General features: G+C 26.5%; 1 protein-coding gene across 2 annotated transcripts in view; it reads left to right on the forward strand.

The window, feature by feature from the left end:
• Positions 1–16,524, forward strand: part of LOC129608933 (protein amalgam-like) — a 219,404-nt gene extending 202,880 nt beyond the window's left edge. Inside the window, exons 7-8 of one of the 2 annotated variants that reach the window (XM_055520737.1) lie at positions 1,401–1,569; positions 13,144–16,524. In XM_055520737.1, the coding sequence (XP_055376712.1) occupies positions 1,401–1,569; positions 13,144–13,322 (348 nt within the window). In that variant the 3' untranslated portion in view covers positions 13,323–16,524. The remainder of the gene's footprint in view (positions 1–1,400; positions 1,570–13,143) is intronic. The other variant, XM_055520738.1, reaches the window with a different exon arrangement.
• Positions 16,525–17,241: the final 717 nt, after the last annotated feature.

Below are 17,241 nucleotides of genomic sequence, written 5' to 3' on the forward strand. Positions count from 1 at the left end.
CAGAATTACGTAAATATTCTGTTCATTTACTCAATAATATTTAACGGCTTCGTTACAACATGTCATGATATGTTGTGATCAGTTTAAGGGCACAAACATTTGTGGCTTGCTTTAATTTGTACATATTTAAATGAGGTCCTTTTTATACCCGTACGAACGTATGTTCGAAGGGTATACTAAATTTGCCTTACCGTTTGTAACGCTAAGAAATAACGGTGTTAGATATAGACTCAAGTGTATGTTTTTGATCAGCGTCAAATTCTGAGTTGATTTAGCTTTGTCTGTCCGTCCGTCCGTCCGTCCGTCCGTCCGTCCGTCCGTCCGTCCGAACGATAACTCAAAAACTAATTGAGCTAAGTTCACCAAATTTTCACAAATGATTTATTGTAGTAAGTGCCAGAACCCTATTTAAATTGGACATGATCGGGGTACCGGTTCGGATAGCTACCATACAACTTCAAAATTTATTTGGCTATATTTCAGAAACTATAAAAGTTATGGTATTGAAATTTCTCACAAACGAATATATTAGTAGGGCCAATATGCCCCATAAAAGTAGTTGAAATTACTTGGCTCCTTCTGGTACCTGCCATACAACTTCAAAAGTTATTTGGCTATATCTCAGAAACTATAAAAGCTGTGATATTGAGATTTCACACATGTGAATATATTAGTAGGGCCAATATGCCCCATAAAAGTCGTTGAAATTACTTGGCTCCTTCTGGTACCTGCCATACAACTTCAAAAGTTATTTGGCTATATCTCAGAAACTATAAAAGCTGTGATATTGAGATTTCACACAAGTGAGTATATTAGTAGGGCCGATGTGCTTGATAAAATTCGCTAAAATTTCTTGGCTCTTTCTGGTAGCTGCCATACAACATCAATAGTAGTTTAGCACAACCAGTATTTTGAATAACACATAGTACTGAAATTTTGCATAAATTAATATGGTAATACGGCAACTTAAAGTCGTAGTCTGCCCCATAGTTAGTTATGGCACATTAGTTATTCGCACATAGGATAACAAATTCGTACGGGTATCACAGAGTTGACAAGGTCAACTCTATTTTTTTCTCGTTTTCAAATTAATTTATAACACCAAAAAAAAAATGTTCGTTCGTAAAATAATTTAAAACAAAAATTGAATTTTTTTTTTACTATCTGGAACAAAATTTTAATTTAAAATTACCGAATATCATTATACATAATATCGTATAATAATTATGTACATAAATGTAGGAGTAAAATCACTGACATAATGTTTTTATGCACATACAATTTATACAATGCAAAATAACATTACTACTTTAACATTTTTTTTATCGAAATAATTCGACTTTATAATTTATGTAATAAAATTATACTATATATACATATGTATGTATTTTTGTTTATAGGTCATTAATTATGATTCATCAAGAGGTGGTGTATCTGTAATTACAGAGAAAGGAGATGTTACAACATCATTTTTATTAATACAAAATGCAGATTTAGCTGATTCTGGCAAATATTCATGTGCACCATCAAATGCAGATGTTGCAAGTGTTAGAGTTCACGTACTAACTGGTATGTAATATTAGCATATTATTCTATTATATTAATATTAACATAGGTTTAGATATAAGTGTTTAGTAAGTATACACATGGCACAAAGAATTTATCATTTGTTTTTTAATGTATGTATGTATGTTTTTTTTTGTTAGGTTTGTTTTTTTTTTCGAGCATACGTACATATTTTTTTTTGTCTCTTGCTTTTGTTTTCCAATTTTACTTTCAAATTTTGTATATATACGTACGTACATACATGTGCATGACGTAACTAGAGGATTTTTGTGTTTTTAAAAATTTTACAAAGAATTTTTTAATACACAATTTAATAGGATATTCAAATGAACTTGGACATGTAAAATTAATGAGTGAAAAATGTATTTCAAGTATTTTTTAAAGTAAACTGATCGCAAAGTATAATTTGTTTAATTTCATATGAAGTCGTAAGTTTTCTATTCAAATTAAATTTATTTAAAATCTCTCTATTTCTTTTAGTAGATAAACTTGTCTTTTTAAATTTAATTTACCCGAGCCTAATGTAGTAGCAAACGCATAAATTTAATTTACCCGAGCCTAACAACGAAGATAGTATTAACTCTAGTTTTGCAAATTTCCCGGCATGAGAACAGTGCTCTTTTAAAGAATTTTACCGGAGTTATAAGATCTTGTGATTTATGATTCCTCACTCAAGTTTCTTAAAATTGTAATTCCTCTTCCGAAGGACACAAGTTTAAAGCAGACCTGATTAAGTTTCTTAAAATTATAATTCCTCGTTCGAAGGACACAAGCTTAAAGCAGACCTGATTTTGCGTTTACATAAAAGATTTGACACCATTTATAGTTTCTCGCTAATCATAATGTCAATTCGAAAGAGGTGCTTGTCAAAAAGTATCTCGAGCGAAACTCAAAACAGAAACCTGATGGTTACAGATGGCCCACTATTGTCGATGCTTACAATGTAAACAAAAAATGATATCCATCTGGCAAAAGCCAAAAGTATGTTTAAAAATACTTGCACAATGGTAACCCTAAATTAACATTTTTTAGTTACTATCATAATGTAATCTATTTGGTTTAAAAGAATTAGGACATTAGCAAGGCTACAATATTTTTCTAACCTATTTTTTTGTTATCTAAATGAATTTTTTTCGCATAAGGCATAAGAGGCAGAGGCATAAAAAAAGAAAACAAGATGTTAAAATTAGCATAGGAAAACATTTAAAATTCAATTTTGTGCAACAAAACAACAACAAAAAAAAACGAAAAAGGAAAGACCTATTAAAAGGATTACAATAAATTGCAAAATGTTATAATGGTTACATTTTTTGCTTTATGTTCTTTTTTCTTTATTTTATTGTTAATTCTGTTTTATATTAAAATGTCATGGAATAATATTAGTTTAGAAAAAAGAAAATAATAGAAAAATTATAAAATAATTTAATGTTCTCCACTTTTTTATAAATGAAACAAGAAGTGTTAGACCAAAAAGTGTTAGGCACGCATGAAAGTTGTCCTACAAAGTCATTGCATTATTCATGAAAAATATAATTAAAAAATATACGCAATACCAGTTTTTAGGGCAAAATTTTAAATAGTAAAAAAAAATTCTTGGAACCCTAAGCTGCTGTGGTTATTTATAATGAGAAAGCACTAAATCTTATCTTATCAACAAAATTGCTCTGCTCAATTACTCATGCTCTGCCTATTTTACACTCCAATTAAATCTTCTGAAATTTAATGAATAGTTTTCTTATTTTAGTTTAGCAACCAACTTGCATTCACTATTTAAGATCATAAAGCGGCCACGTAAAGTAGGAAACTTATGAAAACACTAACAATTTAATTATTGTTATTCAAAAAGTGCTATCAGTTGCAATAATTGTACATTACCAACTTTGTCACATAAGTCAAATTTAAGAATAAAACCTGGTTTACAAATGATCTACTACACCATTTGGCATTTATTCAAATGAAAATAAATTAAATACCTAGATAAAAAATAACACTAAAATAATTATGTTTTAACAAATTTTGCAATTTTACATATATTATGTAGCTATATCTTGTAGTTATAACCAAAAAACTTGTTTCATAATTCAACTAATTGACAAAAAACATCAAGTTTTACAATATAATTCTAAAAATTTATTCATATAAAATAGAAAAACACCAATAAAACAATGTTTTTAAATTAATTTTATCTACAGGAAACACTATAGAAATTAAAATTGAAAAATTTTTATGGACCTAAAATATTTTATTTAAAATTCTCTTATTATTCTAATATTGAATTAGATAGAAAAAAACAATACCGAAAAAAAAAAATATTTTATGAGCATTTCATAAAAAAAAATTTACAAATGTAACAAACTTTTGTTACATTTTTTGTGTAATTATATTTTATATAGGAAAAACAAAAATTTAAACAAAAAATTTAGGAAAATTTAATAAAAAAAATCTGCCAATGACACTTTCATTCGAAATGAAATTTTTAATAAAGAATTACATTGTTCCCTGACAACAAAAAGAACTTGAATAATTATTTGGAAAAATGGTAGCTAAATTAAGATTAAAATACAAGGAGGTGAAGACTTAAAGATGAAACTGGAAACGTTGGTAGGTGAAATTGGAATCCTTGACTTGAAAATGAAGCTAGGAATAAGAAATCTCACGTTTATTGCTCTCGTTTAATTTAATAAAAAACATGTGCTAAAAACGTAAAACAATATAAGTCATAATTTTATTAGCAGGTTCGAAAAATTTAAGAACTTTCTTACCCACTTCTAAATGTATTTGGCAGGTTGTAATTAAAATCAAGTTTGTGACATTTAAATCAACATTTTTACTTAACTACTTCATATTCTGCTTAATTTAGGCTGTCTCCTGCTATCCTACCTAAATCTATCTAAATCTACAATCTATTTAAAAATGACTAATAATCTATCTAAATCTATCTATTCTAGATCTAATAAATCTATCTAAATCTAAATCTATCTAAAAATGACAATTGAAGAAAAAATTTGAACGAAAGTTTTTACTGGAGAAGGAGGGGGTGCGTTTAATTTAAATTATTTCGACAATTTTATCAACTTAAAATGTTGCAAATTGAAATCTTAATTCCCCAAAATGCATAAAGGAACGCAATATTTTCTTTTTACTTATATTATAATCGCTCTTTATTTGAGTAAACTATTCGCCTGTGAATTTATTCCCTCCATGTCCTTTAAACATTATGAGCATTTATGGAATTGTCCTGATCCTGTTCGATACTTCAAAACATTTTTTAAAATTTTTTTGTTTATTTTACTTGCAGGTTAATTTCTGTTGAATTCGTTAAACTCTTTTGCTTCTAGGAATGTATGCCCTGTTTAGATTTTAAATTGAATTTTCATTTACCAAATTTTTTATTATTTTATTACTATTATTAGATATTTTATATATTATTAGTTATTTATTACGGAAAAAAAATTCCTAAATGACACAAAAACATTTGGTCTAAGTATACAAAAAAAAAAATGTCAACAAGGTCATAAAATAATGTGAATTTAAAATTTTGAATAAATTTTTACAAATTTTTGTAAAATTAATACAAGTAAAATTTATTGAATTTTTATAAGCACCATAATGACACAAACTGCAATTTGATTTATTCTTTGAATTATTTTTTTTGAAAAATTTTAATTTTATCTATGCATCTGTGGGTCAATAAACAATATGGTTATAAAGAGATTTAAAAAAAAAATTAGAATTTAATAGAAATTTAAAATATTTATGGAAATCTGATAATATTCAATTTAATATTTGCAGCAGCGTTAAAATTTTCTAATCTTTTCACTAGAAGGTTTTTCTCTAAGAATACGATGTGAATATTGTGGATTTTTGTATTTTGTATTTAGATTTAGGTTAGTTCTAATTACTTAAACTAGAGATATATAATCTTTGTACTTGAAGCAAATTATAAACAAACTTTAAAGGTTTCATTATGGTTTCTTAGATAGTGTAACTTTTGAATATTAGTCAAACATTTGTATTATGTAAAAATTAAGTTTTGTTAAGTGAAACATTCGGCTTTTCAGCGATTTTTATAGGAGGCGTCATAGTATTTTACATTCTTTAAATAAAAGCAAACGGATTTTACGACCCAAAATGAACGACGGACGTGATAAAACTCTCTACCATTCTTTGCCTTTCATCATTACGACTCCATTTGTAATAATGATAAATAACACTTAAATTCAATTTGATTTATTCATTTATGCTATATTCTCTCAAAGAACTGTCTGTCTGTCTTTCCTTTCGTTTACCCGTTCCAGCGATTTCTGTAATAATAATAAGTTTAGTACAACATTTTATAGCTAATGGTTTGCAGATGCTAATTTCAGAACAATATTAGATTTATAAAATTAAAGTTCAACCTTATCATCCGGAATTCACTTTTTTCTATATAAGTACAAACGTATGTTCGAAGGGTATACTAAACCGTTTGTAACGCTAAGAAATAATGGTCTGAGTCAAGTGTATGTTTATATGAATAGAGTCAAGTGTATGTTTTTGATCAGCGTCTAATTCTGAGTCGATTAAGCTTTGTCTGTCCGTCCGTCCGTCCCAATTCCAAAACTAATTGAGCTAAGTTCCCCAAATTTTCACAAACGATTTATTATAGTAAGTACCAGAATAAAATTAAAATTGAATGTGATCGGGGTACTGGTTCGGGTAGCTACCATAATTTTTCAAAATTTATTTGACTTTATCCAGAAACTATAAAAGCTGTTATATTGAAATTTCATACTAGCGAATATATTAGTTGGGCCAATGTGTTTGATAAAAATCGCTGAAATTGTTTGGTTCCTTCTGGCAGCTGCCATACAACTTCAATAGTAGTTTGGCCATATTTTCGAAAAGCCAGTACTGAAATTTTCCATTAATTAATATGGTAAATTAAAATTATAGTCTGTCCCAAATTCAGCTATAGTATATTAATCGCACATAAGATAACAAATTCGTAAAAATAGATAGAATATTGCAAATTCTTATAGTAGTGGTCACACAATTTCTGAAATAAATACAATAAAGAAATCTGTACAAGAAATTATATTAATATCATATTATAAAACAAAAATCTTTGTCGAAATTGTTTGAGTTCATGTAATTTTCTTATTTTCATCACTGTCTTTTCAATAAAAAACTCTCACTCAGAAATAAATACTCGCACAATTAGAAATCGAGAAGAATATGATTAAATGAAAAAAACATGCTCCATAGCAAATGCTGGTTGATAGTCAAGCAAGAAGCCAGGTGTTTTCGTTGGCAGCACTTGAATAAAAATTGTCTCGATAGCTGCATTTGAAGTTAAAAATATGTGGTTATGAAGTGCACATACCAGAAACTTTTATAAATATGGAAATAATATTTTTTTATTATGGAAAACTTTTACTGTTATGAGACATCAAATTTAAAAATTCAGATCTCCAAGCATAGATATTTTTCATTTTTGATTAAAGTAAAAAATAAGACCAAAAAATTAAAAATAATTAATGTTTTGTATCTCTCTAGATTGATATTAAAATTTATATCAGCAATTCTAAGCATATAAGTTATGCCATTTTTCATTATAAAGGATAAAGAGTGAAAATTTCATATAGGATGCAAAGTATAAATTTATGAAATAATGTTAAAAACATTTTTATTATCTTTATCTTTATTGTCGATGTCATAGATGCTATATGTATATGCAAATAGAGCTGTGCATACATATATCTGACATATTCTTGTACTGACTAGACACTTTTAAATAAATATTTGACCCTCAATTAATCAACGTATGTTCTGTTCAGGTTGACAACCTAAATTCATCATAATTTTTCAATGATTAAAATCTTTAGACAAATAACTTTCAAAAGTTTTGAAGGCTAACAGAATTTTTATACTATTCGTTTATGAGAATGCTTGATATCTCAGAAGATAATTAATGGCAAAACGAATAGATGTATGGACATAAAATATTTTATAACTTTTCACATAACATGAAAATTTATTGAGTTTTTTATATTCTATAATAATAATTTTACATCAAAATTCCAACACATGTTTAAATGTTAATTCAAATTAATGCTTGAAAAATAAAGACTGTCCTTGCTTGTATTTGTAGCTATATGTATATGTTTATTTTTGCATATTTAATTGAAACTCATTGAATGTCAGGTGTATAATATAGGTTTCTATGAGATTTCGCCAGAACACAATTTCACTCATGAAAATTAATTTGAGAATAATCGTCTTGTATACATTCATACGTGCATCGAGTACATTTTTTTTTACAAAACTAAATTTTTGAAAAAATTATAAAATTTTGCTGAAAAAGTAAAAACAAACTGTTCAGAGTTATGCTTAGAACGTAATATTATTGGTTTTAAGTAAATGAATTAAATTTTAATTTTTTCATGAATCAAAAGATTTATTAGGATAGCAGCAAACAGTTTAGCCTCGAGGAGTCAAAACATCTTTGAAAATTCAATTAAGCTCAATTTAACGAACATGAACTTTTTTTTACTTCAAGTACCTAATAACAAAATATTAAAATTTCCCATTGAGAAGCTTGAAATTTCAGATGTTTCAGCATCAAATGATATTACACTGTGTCATACACTTACACAAATTCCTGTCTTGTTTCAGCGAAAATAAGTTTAAAAATAATTAAAGTGTAACATTTAACTAACTTTGCTGAAAAAATGCTCAAACTCTCATGAAATCTGCCTTGTATAACACAACATCGAATTAATATCTATAACTCTTGTACAGTAACATCTGCCATTTTCCTTGATAATTAAATAATGAAAAATCAGGTAAACATACAAATTTGAAATTTTATGTTTAGTTGGCACAAATATTTTTAACGTTATGACAAATTTTTTTTTAATTTTTGATTTTAATTAGGTTTGCATTATAGAAACTTGAAATTATTCAAACAATTTTGATTAAAGAAAAATAATATCTGGTCAGGACCATATTTTACCAACACATTACAGTTTTTCTAGAAAAAAATTTTTTAAACACCAACAAAACTACCAATATGCTTAGTTTTCTATTCAAGTCATCCTTATAAAAAGATTAATTTAATAATTTTTCTTAAAGGTTTGTCGATTTCAATCGTTATCAGATTTCATTGAAGGTTTTTACAGCAAAATTAAATCAATTCCTATAGAAAATCCATTTCTTACTTACTTAGATTTCAAAAATAAAATTGTTTTCTTTAGTAGCTATTTGGATGCTGCGGATCGATAAACTCCGTTCAACCGATTTATCACACCAACAAAGTCAACTCAGACACAAATATTTATTCAAAACAAAATCAGCTGCTTCTGTTGAAGTTGACACTTATGTTTCTTTTGAAACAGAAAAGCCTCTTCAACTTCCCTTGTCAGGAGAAACTACAAATTAAAGAAAGTCTGCCAAATTAATCGCGTCTAACGGTGAAATATCGCTAATATTCATTAAAAATTCTGGGCCGTACACCAAATTGAATGAGTAACTTTTAAAATAATAAAGTTTGATGAAAGCAATTGCTTGTAAAGTAACTAGATCTACTAGATCTACTAGTAACTAGATTATTAAAATTACTTTCATTAATATACCAAAAAATTTAAAATATTGCATATATTTAGGATGAAATAAAATTTATGGGTTAATTGCGTGAGTTAAGAAAAATAATTATATTTTTTAATGGCATTGCATTTACCGTTAGCCTTTATACATTTATAGAAATTTAAAAAAGCTTGCAATATCGGAAATATAAGGTGCCAAAAAATCAAATTTTTCAAATTTTGAGAGCCGGAAAACTTGAGATGGAAAAAATTTTTTTTCTAATGAAATGAATTGTTATATCAGTGTTTACAAGCTGCTAAAATTTTTGAATCCTACAGACTGAGATATAGAAGAAAACCGTATAAAAAATTTGGAAAAAATGCATTTTAGGCAACGGTAAATTTTAACGTCCACTTTATTATGTTTAGTTGAATTTGAGAATTTAGTTCAAGTTCAAATTGAATACATTAGTAAAATTTGAAAAATGCTTATGGTTTCTTTGTGATAAATAGTTAAAAAATTGCATTTTTTGGGTGTTGGGGTAGTATACCTCTTAGGAAAGGGGAGGGAAGGGGGGAGATAAGTAAAAATTTTATTTTACGTAAGTATTTTAAAAAATTTTGTAAACAGACACACGGGCAGATGAACGAACGGACAGAGTGAAGTAATAAACAATTTTTTTCAATTTTTTTTTGAAAATTGTTAGAAAGGGCACTTGCTTAAAAATGGCATTTATTAAAATATTTTGCGCAGTATTTCTTATAAAATATAGAATTTTAAAAAAGGCTCTCATCAAAGGGCAAATAATTACGTTTTTACTTTAAATTAAGCACCAATTTCATAACATTGAAGCAATTTTAGTAAAATTTTCATAAACCTACGCGTAAACCTACTGATAGATTATTTATGTTACATTTGACTGCTTATTTATAGAAAATTATTTCATGTGAATTAATTTCAAATAAATCGTATGTATGTTCATATAAGCACAATACGCTTATTAAGACCTCCTTTTATTTTCCATTAATTTAAATTACGTATAATATACAAAAAAAAAAACACAGCTTTATCTACACTACCAACTAACTTAAAAAGCGCATCCCATTTTTGTTTTTTTTTTTTGAAAAAACTTCAAATTGTTTTTTAACTAATTAAAAGTTTTATATTTCATCTAATTATAAAATTTTTATGAAAAGTGTTAAAATGAAATTAATAAACACTTTTTATATTGATATTAACGCACTATTATCCTTGATTCACAATGACCTTTTTAAATAAAATATCGAATAAATTAATTTCAAAACAAAAAACAAAGAAAATCATTTATTAGCTCATTACATACATAGACAAATGCGTGGTGGGCGTAAAAAGAGCCATGTGTAAGACTTTTTTTTCACATTAATTAGGTAGATTAATTTATTAAAATGGAAAAAATTATGTTAAGTTTAACGCTTATTGTCAACACTTATGCTAATTAAGATTTTAATAATAATTTAATTGCGATAAATTTTGAAAGAATCACTTGAATTTGTACACCCAATACTATTATTAATGTTAAGGAGTATTGTACAAAACAACATCGTTAAGACAAAAACTCAATTGATTTTTACAAATATATGACGAATTTTTTCAACAATTCGATTTCCTTCAATGAAAGTATTCATGCACATTTGATTGACAATTTTCAATAGTTCTTTATGTTATTCAACTGAACCATTATTTTGCCCTATTTCTCTTCTATCCTTTGGTTGAAATAGTACGAGTATGAATAAAAATATATTATAAATTTCATAAAATTAAAAAGGGAAGTTAATATGACTGTGTAAAAATGGCAATAATTCAAATTGAATTGGAATTTATAAAGCTGATTAAGGTAAAAAACAAAGTGATGTGAGACCCCATGCAAACAGTTTTTCTATATGAAAAGAAAATATGTGTATATGAATTTGCTAATATTATAATTTTCAGATTACTTGTTCGACGGTGCGATAATTTAAAATCAATTTCCTTTCTTATATGGCTACTACAATAAGAATAAATTGCTGCAAATTTACTTAGTTTCCGCTGGAGATTTTGCGCTTAATTTTGTGCTCATGTTTCGTGAGTTTATCCGACTTTAAATTGAAATACCACTTAACTCCTTTATTTGGTACTGAAATTATAACTTTTCTGCTCAAACATAGAACAAAATAATTAACATGAGTAATCGTCTCACACAAAGCATTATTACTACAATATAATAAAAATAAATTTATATATTTGGGAATGGACCAAACGCATATGGTAACCAACTTTGCCACAAATAATATTATTTTAATTAAGAAATATCCCCCTTTAAGAATTCAGAATTTAGTCTTCTTTAGTATCCATTTATTATTTCCATTTTATGGAGGTTTTAATGAATAACAAACATTTTTGTTAATAGTATACAACAAAGAGTAATGTAAATTAAAAAAAATAAAAAGGTATAATGTACCTAAATAATGGAAACCAAGTTTCCGATAATAACCGAAATTGCTACAACTGCACCCTAAAAGTATTGAAATTCCTAGCATTATTGAGTTCCGATGGTAAGCGGTTAAATTAATTAGAGCCTATTACAGACAATCTTCTTAAAGAGATTAAATTAGAAGCAGCTTCCACCATTATGTTATATCTAAACCTTGTGTTAAAGGCATGATTATGTCTGCTAATAGAAATATTACTGAAACCAAAATTCTTTAAAATTTTAAATATAAAAATGGTTTGCTGGAAGTTGAAAATTCCCGTAACATAACAGGTAATTTCATTGTTGAAATACAAATCATGAGTGTTATACAACAATGGCAAGCCAAAAATATTTTTTAAAATTTTTTTCTGAGACATTTGCAATTTGCGAATATTTTCAGATCCTCAAACAGAAGTACTATAAAATAAAATAGAATCCTTACTGTACGTATTCAAATTTATTCTAATTGGCAAATAATTCTTAAATTTAAACATCATCCCATTAAAAAAACATAAATTACTAAATAATAAATAATAATATGAGCACATCATGATAAGTTTTAGTCAAAGATTATACCCTAAAAATTTACTTCCCCTATTTGTTTTAAAATAGAACCATTAAAGTTACAAATCTTTGACAAGAAATCATCTGTAAATAAATATAGTTCTCCAATTAAGGGTAACTTACAAATATCATTGATAAAAACCAGAAATAGAAGTGGACTAAGAACAGAACCCTGAGCAGCTCCCACCGATATATATATTACAAATGACTATCAGAATTCCTAAATTTAATATATTGCTTACTTCTCGCTAAATAACTACCCATCAGTTCAAGAGAAGAGGACAAATCTTGTGATTTCATGGTGTCAAATCTGTGGTCTTACCATATTAATAGAGGCCAAATTGGTACATATCATGTCCTCATTATCCACTAAAGCAATAACTTAAAAGATAAGAGTAGCTGTTGAATTGTTGCCCTATAATGTTGCACATAGATTTTGTTTCTTAATATTTTTTACTCGTAATATCTGTCGTGCCCATAATTTAAAGGAATTTTCTAAAAATAATTAATTATTTGAGTATAATTTATTTATTTTCAAAACATTTAGGTTTTTTTCTATTTTTAATAACTATGATCATCAATAAATTTTCTTTTTTAATTCAAAAATTTCAATTTATGATTTAATGACTTTTTTTTTAATATCATCAAAAATTTTAATAACCATAAGATTTATGACATAATTAATAAAAAAAAAATCATAAAAGCATACTTCATTTTAATAATTTAATCTTTAGGTTATGAATGCAACATTCTATATAAATATTATAAATTATTTATTTTAATATAAAAATATCATTATTAAATCATAATTATATAGTAGATAAAATCAAAAATAGTAAAAAATTAAAAGTATTTTAAATCGCCATTATTATCCATTTTGTTTTTTAAATTCATAAATATTTTTATAAAAAAACATAAAACAAAAAAATATTATTTTTAATAAAACTATTGATATTTAGTACGGGCGGTTATTTCAGGTGAACATCCTGAGGCGATGCAAACAGGATCATCAGGTTGCCGTTACAGTTGGTTCAATATAATATTATTACTTATTGGTTTAATATATTTTAATTATTGTCATTCAATAAATAATTCAACAAATTTTATTTCATATACAAACAATTATAAATATAGATGATAAATAAATAAAAACAAAAATAAAAATAATATTTATTTAATATAAAAAAAAAATATAAAATTAAATAAGAGAACAAAAAAAAATATTCCTAAAATTATAAAAAAAGAAAAAAAAAGAGATTATAATAAATAATAATTATTATATAAATATAATAACATTAAAGTACATTTAATAAATTATACATTGTAATTTATGATTTATTAACAAAAATACAGGCATCACTCGAATAGCATGCGATAATCTAATAGCACGAATTCAGTCTAAAAATTAAATTTTGCTCAAAATTTATTTCAGTACTTCAATACTAGAAAACTAAAAATATATTAAATCAGGAAAACCGTTTTTTAATTTAACGCATTGATTTGGGAAAAAGGGAAAATATTTTATAAAAAAAAGATATAAAATTTCAGTATGAGAAACATGATACACAACCGTTTCTAAAATTAGCGTTATACTATAAACATTTTAAATGCTTATCGCAGTAAACCTAATCGCAGTCTGCATGAATCATAATATGTACACATTGGTTTGTGTTTATGATAATAATTTTTAACTCCAAGCCTTCATTTACCTAATAACAATAAAATAGGTACCTATTCTTCAACATGTTAAGTCCTATTTTTCAAAAGTTGCAGCCGTAATGCATAATATTATTCTTTTTTCAGTCACCACTTTTAATCTTTACAAATCAAATTTCTTATATTTTTGAATTGAATTGAAATTTCTCAATGAAAAATCTTCGTACAAGATTTATAATTTAATCTTCGTACAAGGCTGATAATTAAATTTAATATTCTTCTTTTTTGGCATCATTTATTCAAAAAAAAAAATACAATACGAAAAATTCTTCCCACTTCAATATTTCATTGCCTATTTGAACAGTAAATTTTGTTATACATATAATCACACGATATATTAGAAATTTCCGATTTTAAATTAATTAATTCTCATAAATTTAGAAAATCTATCGGTTAGGGGTGATCGCAGTATTCTAATTCGTCAGTAGAATAAATACAGTTCTAATGCGGGGGACTGAAATCACTAAAGATCTAATATATGGAGCTTCAAAATGGCCGAAATTGTCTGAGCGGAGTCAGTGTCCTACGCGAAGAAAAAAAATTCTTACCATACTTAAATTCTTTAATCCAATATTTTTTTGTTTAATTATAAGAAATTTTAACCATTTAAAGGAAATTTTATTTCTAATGTTAATCTTGTAAACTCTAAATCAGCACAGTTCTCAATTATCTGCAATTCAAATTAAATGATGAATACCTACTAATATTATTGAATAAATGAACTGGTGTTATTCGAGATAAAACTATATTCATTCACTAATTATGCAAATATTTTAATCATGCATATCGTACTGTTATCTTTAGAATATCGCTTGGAATAAAACACTGTCACATTTACAAGAATTATGTTTCGAGACTAGAATACGAGTATTTTGTATTCAAATTTTTTATACACTTTACAAGCTATAAAATAATCTCCATAGCCTCTATTAATTGTTAAAATTTCTCTATTAAAATTTAAAAGTCAGAACAGTATATTTTTATTGGATTCCGGTACAAGTTTGTTAAAACGAAAGTCTCAAGCAATTCAAAATAAATCAAAGAGTGAATTTTGTATTACACATAATTATACCTTGATCCTCCAAAATAAATCAAGTTGTGATAATGTTTTTCTAGGGATGCGATATTCAAATGACATGGTTAGAAATTTATTTATATAAATAATTATTATTATTGTATACGCTCATTCAGCCCCGGATTTATCATACATGCAAAGTATGCATTTGCAATGGGCGATAAAAAATAGGGGCGCCATTGAAAACTTAAAAAACCCCTAAATTTAAAAAAAAAAAATTTCACCCAAAAAAAGGATTCCAAGTTTTTTTTTATACATCAATTTATAGCGAAATTAACTTAATAAAATCTACCTACATGCAAACATAATATTTTGTTCCTACACATATTTTCTATTTGCACCATATAACAAAAAATGTTCATAGAATTAAAATTACTCATACATTTCTTTACTCTACACTACTCTTTCATTCTTATTTTTTATGTATTGTATATGCCTATAAACACAGAATATTATTTCACACAGTTGTATACATTCAATCGTTCATATATATAAGTGAAATCGTCTCATATAATATACATACATATATAGAAGCAATGTACGCAAAAAATAAAAATATTCAAAAATACACATGTACACATAATTTATATTGTCTAATATGAATAAGATCAACACTCATGCGTACACATATAATTATCTCATAAAGCAAAATTTTTATTTTGCTGAGATTGCTCCCTATCAACACTCGCTCGTACACATATAATTATATCACAAAGCAATGTTTTTATTATGCTTAGTGGCTACACTCGTTCGTACACATTATATTTAAATTGTTTCATACATGCAAAATTTTATTTTTGCTTAGTTGGCGCCCACTCACCAAACAAACAAACACATTATTATAATGTATTACGTTTTCTGTATACTATTGCATTAGTAAACAACAAGAACAAAAAAAAAAAAAAACAAAAATTAAGAATGAGAATAGAAAGAAATTAGAAAAAGAGAATGAGAGCAATATTCTTAAATGATGGAAAGCATAGCTTGATATTGAGATTGTGTATACCAATATTTTGTTTTTGTTTAATAACAAAAAATTTTGAATGAATTTTAAAATTACATGATCGTTATGAATTTCTACTACTATGTTCTGCTTTCGTTTTTGAAAAAACTGTTATCAATCACAGAATTAAATATTAATTGGTAATATCTACTACTTATATTGAATTGAAAAAATGTTGTTTAATAATCAAGCGAATGTTAAGAATTTTTATGCTGAATTGATGTAGTGTAAGTCATCCAAAAAATAAGAGTAAAATGAAATGGCGCATAATTTGCTTCACACATTTATCTCCATTTAGACATTCTGAAATTTCAAAAAAACAAGCCTATAAATACCAGTAAATGCATTTATTTTAATAAAGTTTAAAAAATTTAATGTACAGTATAAAAGCTTGTACCAATGTTCATAAAAAGCTTAGTTTTCAAGTCATAAATTTTAGAACGAAACTTTGATTTTCCTTAAATTTTTGAATGCAAGTTGAAACTTTTTTTATACGCTGCTTCATTTCTCAGGCGATTTGTGAAACAAAAAGCTAAATTTTAATAGTAAATTTAAAATTACGAATAAAAATAAAAATAAATTTTTACTTTTTTTCATATTCAAATAAGCTTTGAAAAAGTTCATTTGATATAATTTTCATAGAACCTTTTACAATAAGTTTCACTTGTACGTCAAAAAGTAAATTTTTTGGTTGTTAAAATCAAAAAATCAAGTTTAAATGATTGATATAAATCTGACCATAACTTCATAAAAAAACGTACAGTTAAATAAATTACCTTGTTTTTGAATTTATAAAACAAAAAATTGAAAGTTTAGTTCCAGACTTTAATTCTATAATTCAGCATAATAAGGTTACAAGAAAGTGCTTTATGATGCACAATGTGCAATGCCCATTAAATTTTGTTCACAGTAATAAAATAGGTGAAACGGTTGAAGGGGGGGGGGGGCGCACTTTTTAGGAACCGCTTAGGGCGACGAATACACCAGGACCGCGCCTGCGCTCATTTATTTTTACCGACCGTATTGTGTAAACAATAGGTAGGTTATGTGATGGCAACAAATTTTGCATATCGAGTTTTCGGTGGGAACGTACTTCTCCATAGTAGGGAAGTGTAAATAAACTATTTTTAGCAACCTGTCGGTCTGTCGGTCTGTCGGTCTGTCGGTCTGTCGGTCTGTCGGTCTGTCGGTCTGTCGGTCTGTCGGTCTGTCGGTCTGTCCGTCTGTCGGTCTGTGTGTGCACGCGTGTATCTCAAGTTCGGC

Source organism: Condylostylus longicornis, unplaced genomic scaffold (genome assembly GCF_029603195.1).
Source record: "Condylostylus longicornis isolate FDR11 unplaced genomic scaffold, ASM2960319v2 ptg000038l, whole genome shotgun sequence".
NCBI classification, from domain to species: domain Eukaryota; kingdom Metazoa; phylum Arthropoda; class Insecta; order Diptera; family Dolichopodidae; genus Condylostylus; species Condylostylus longicornis.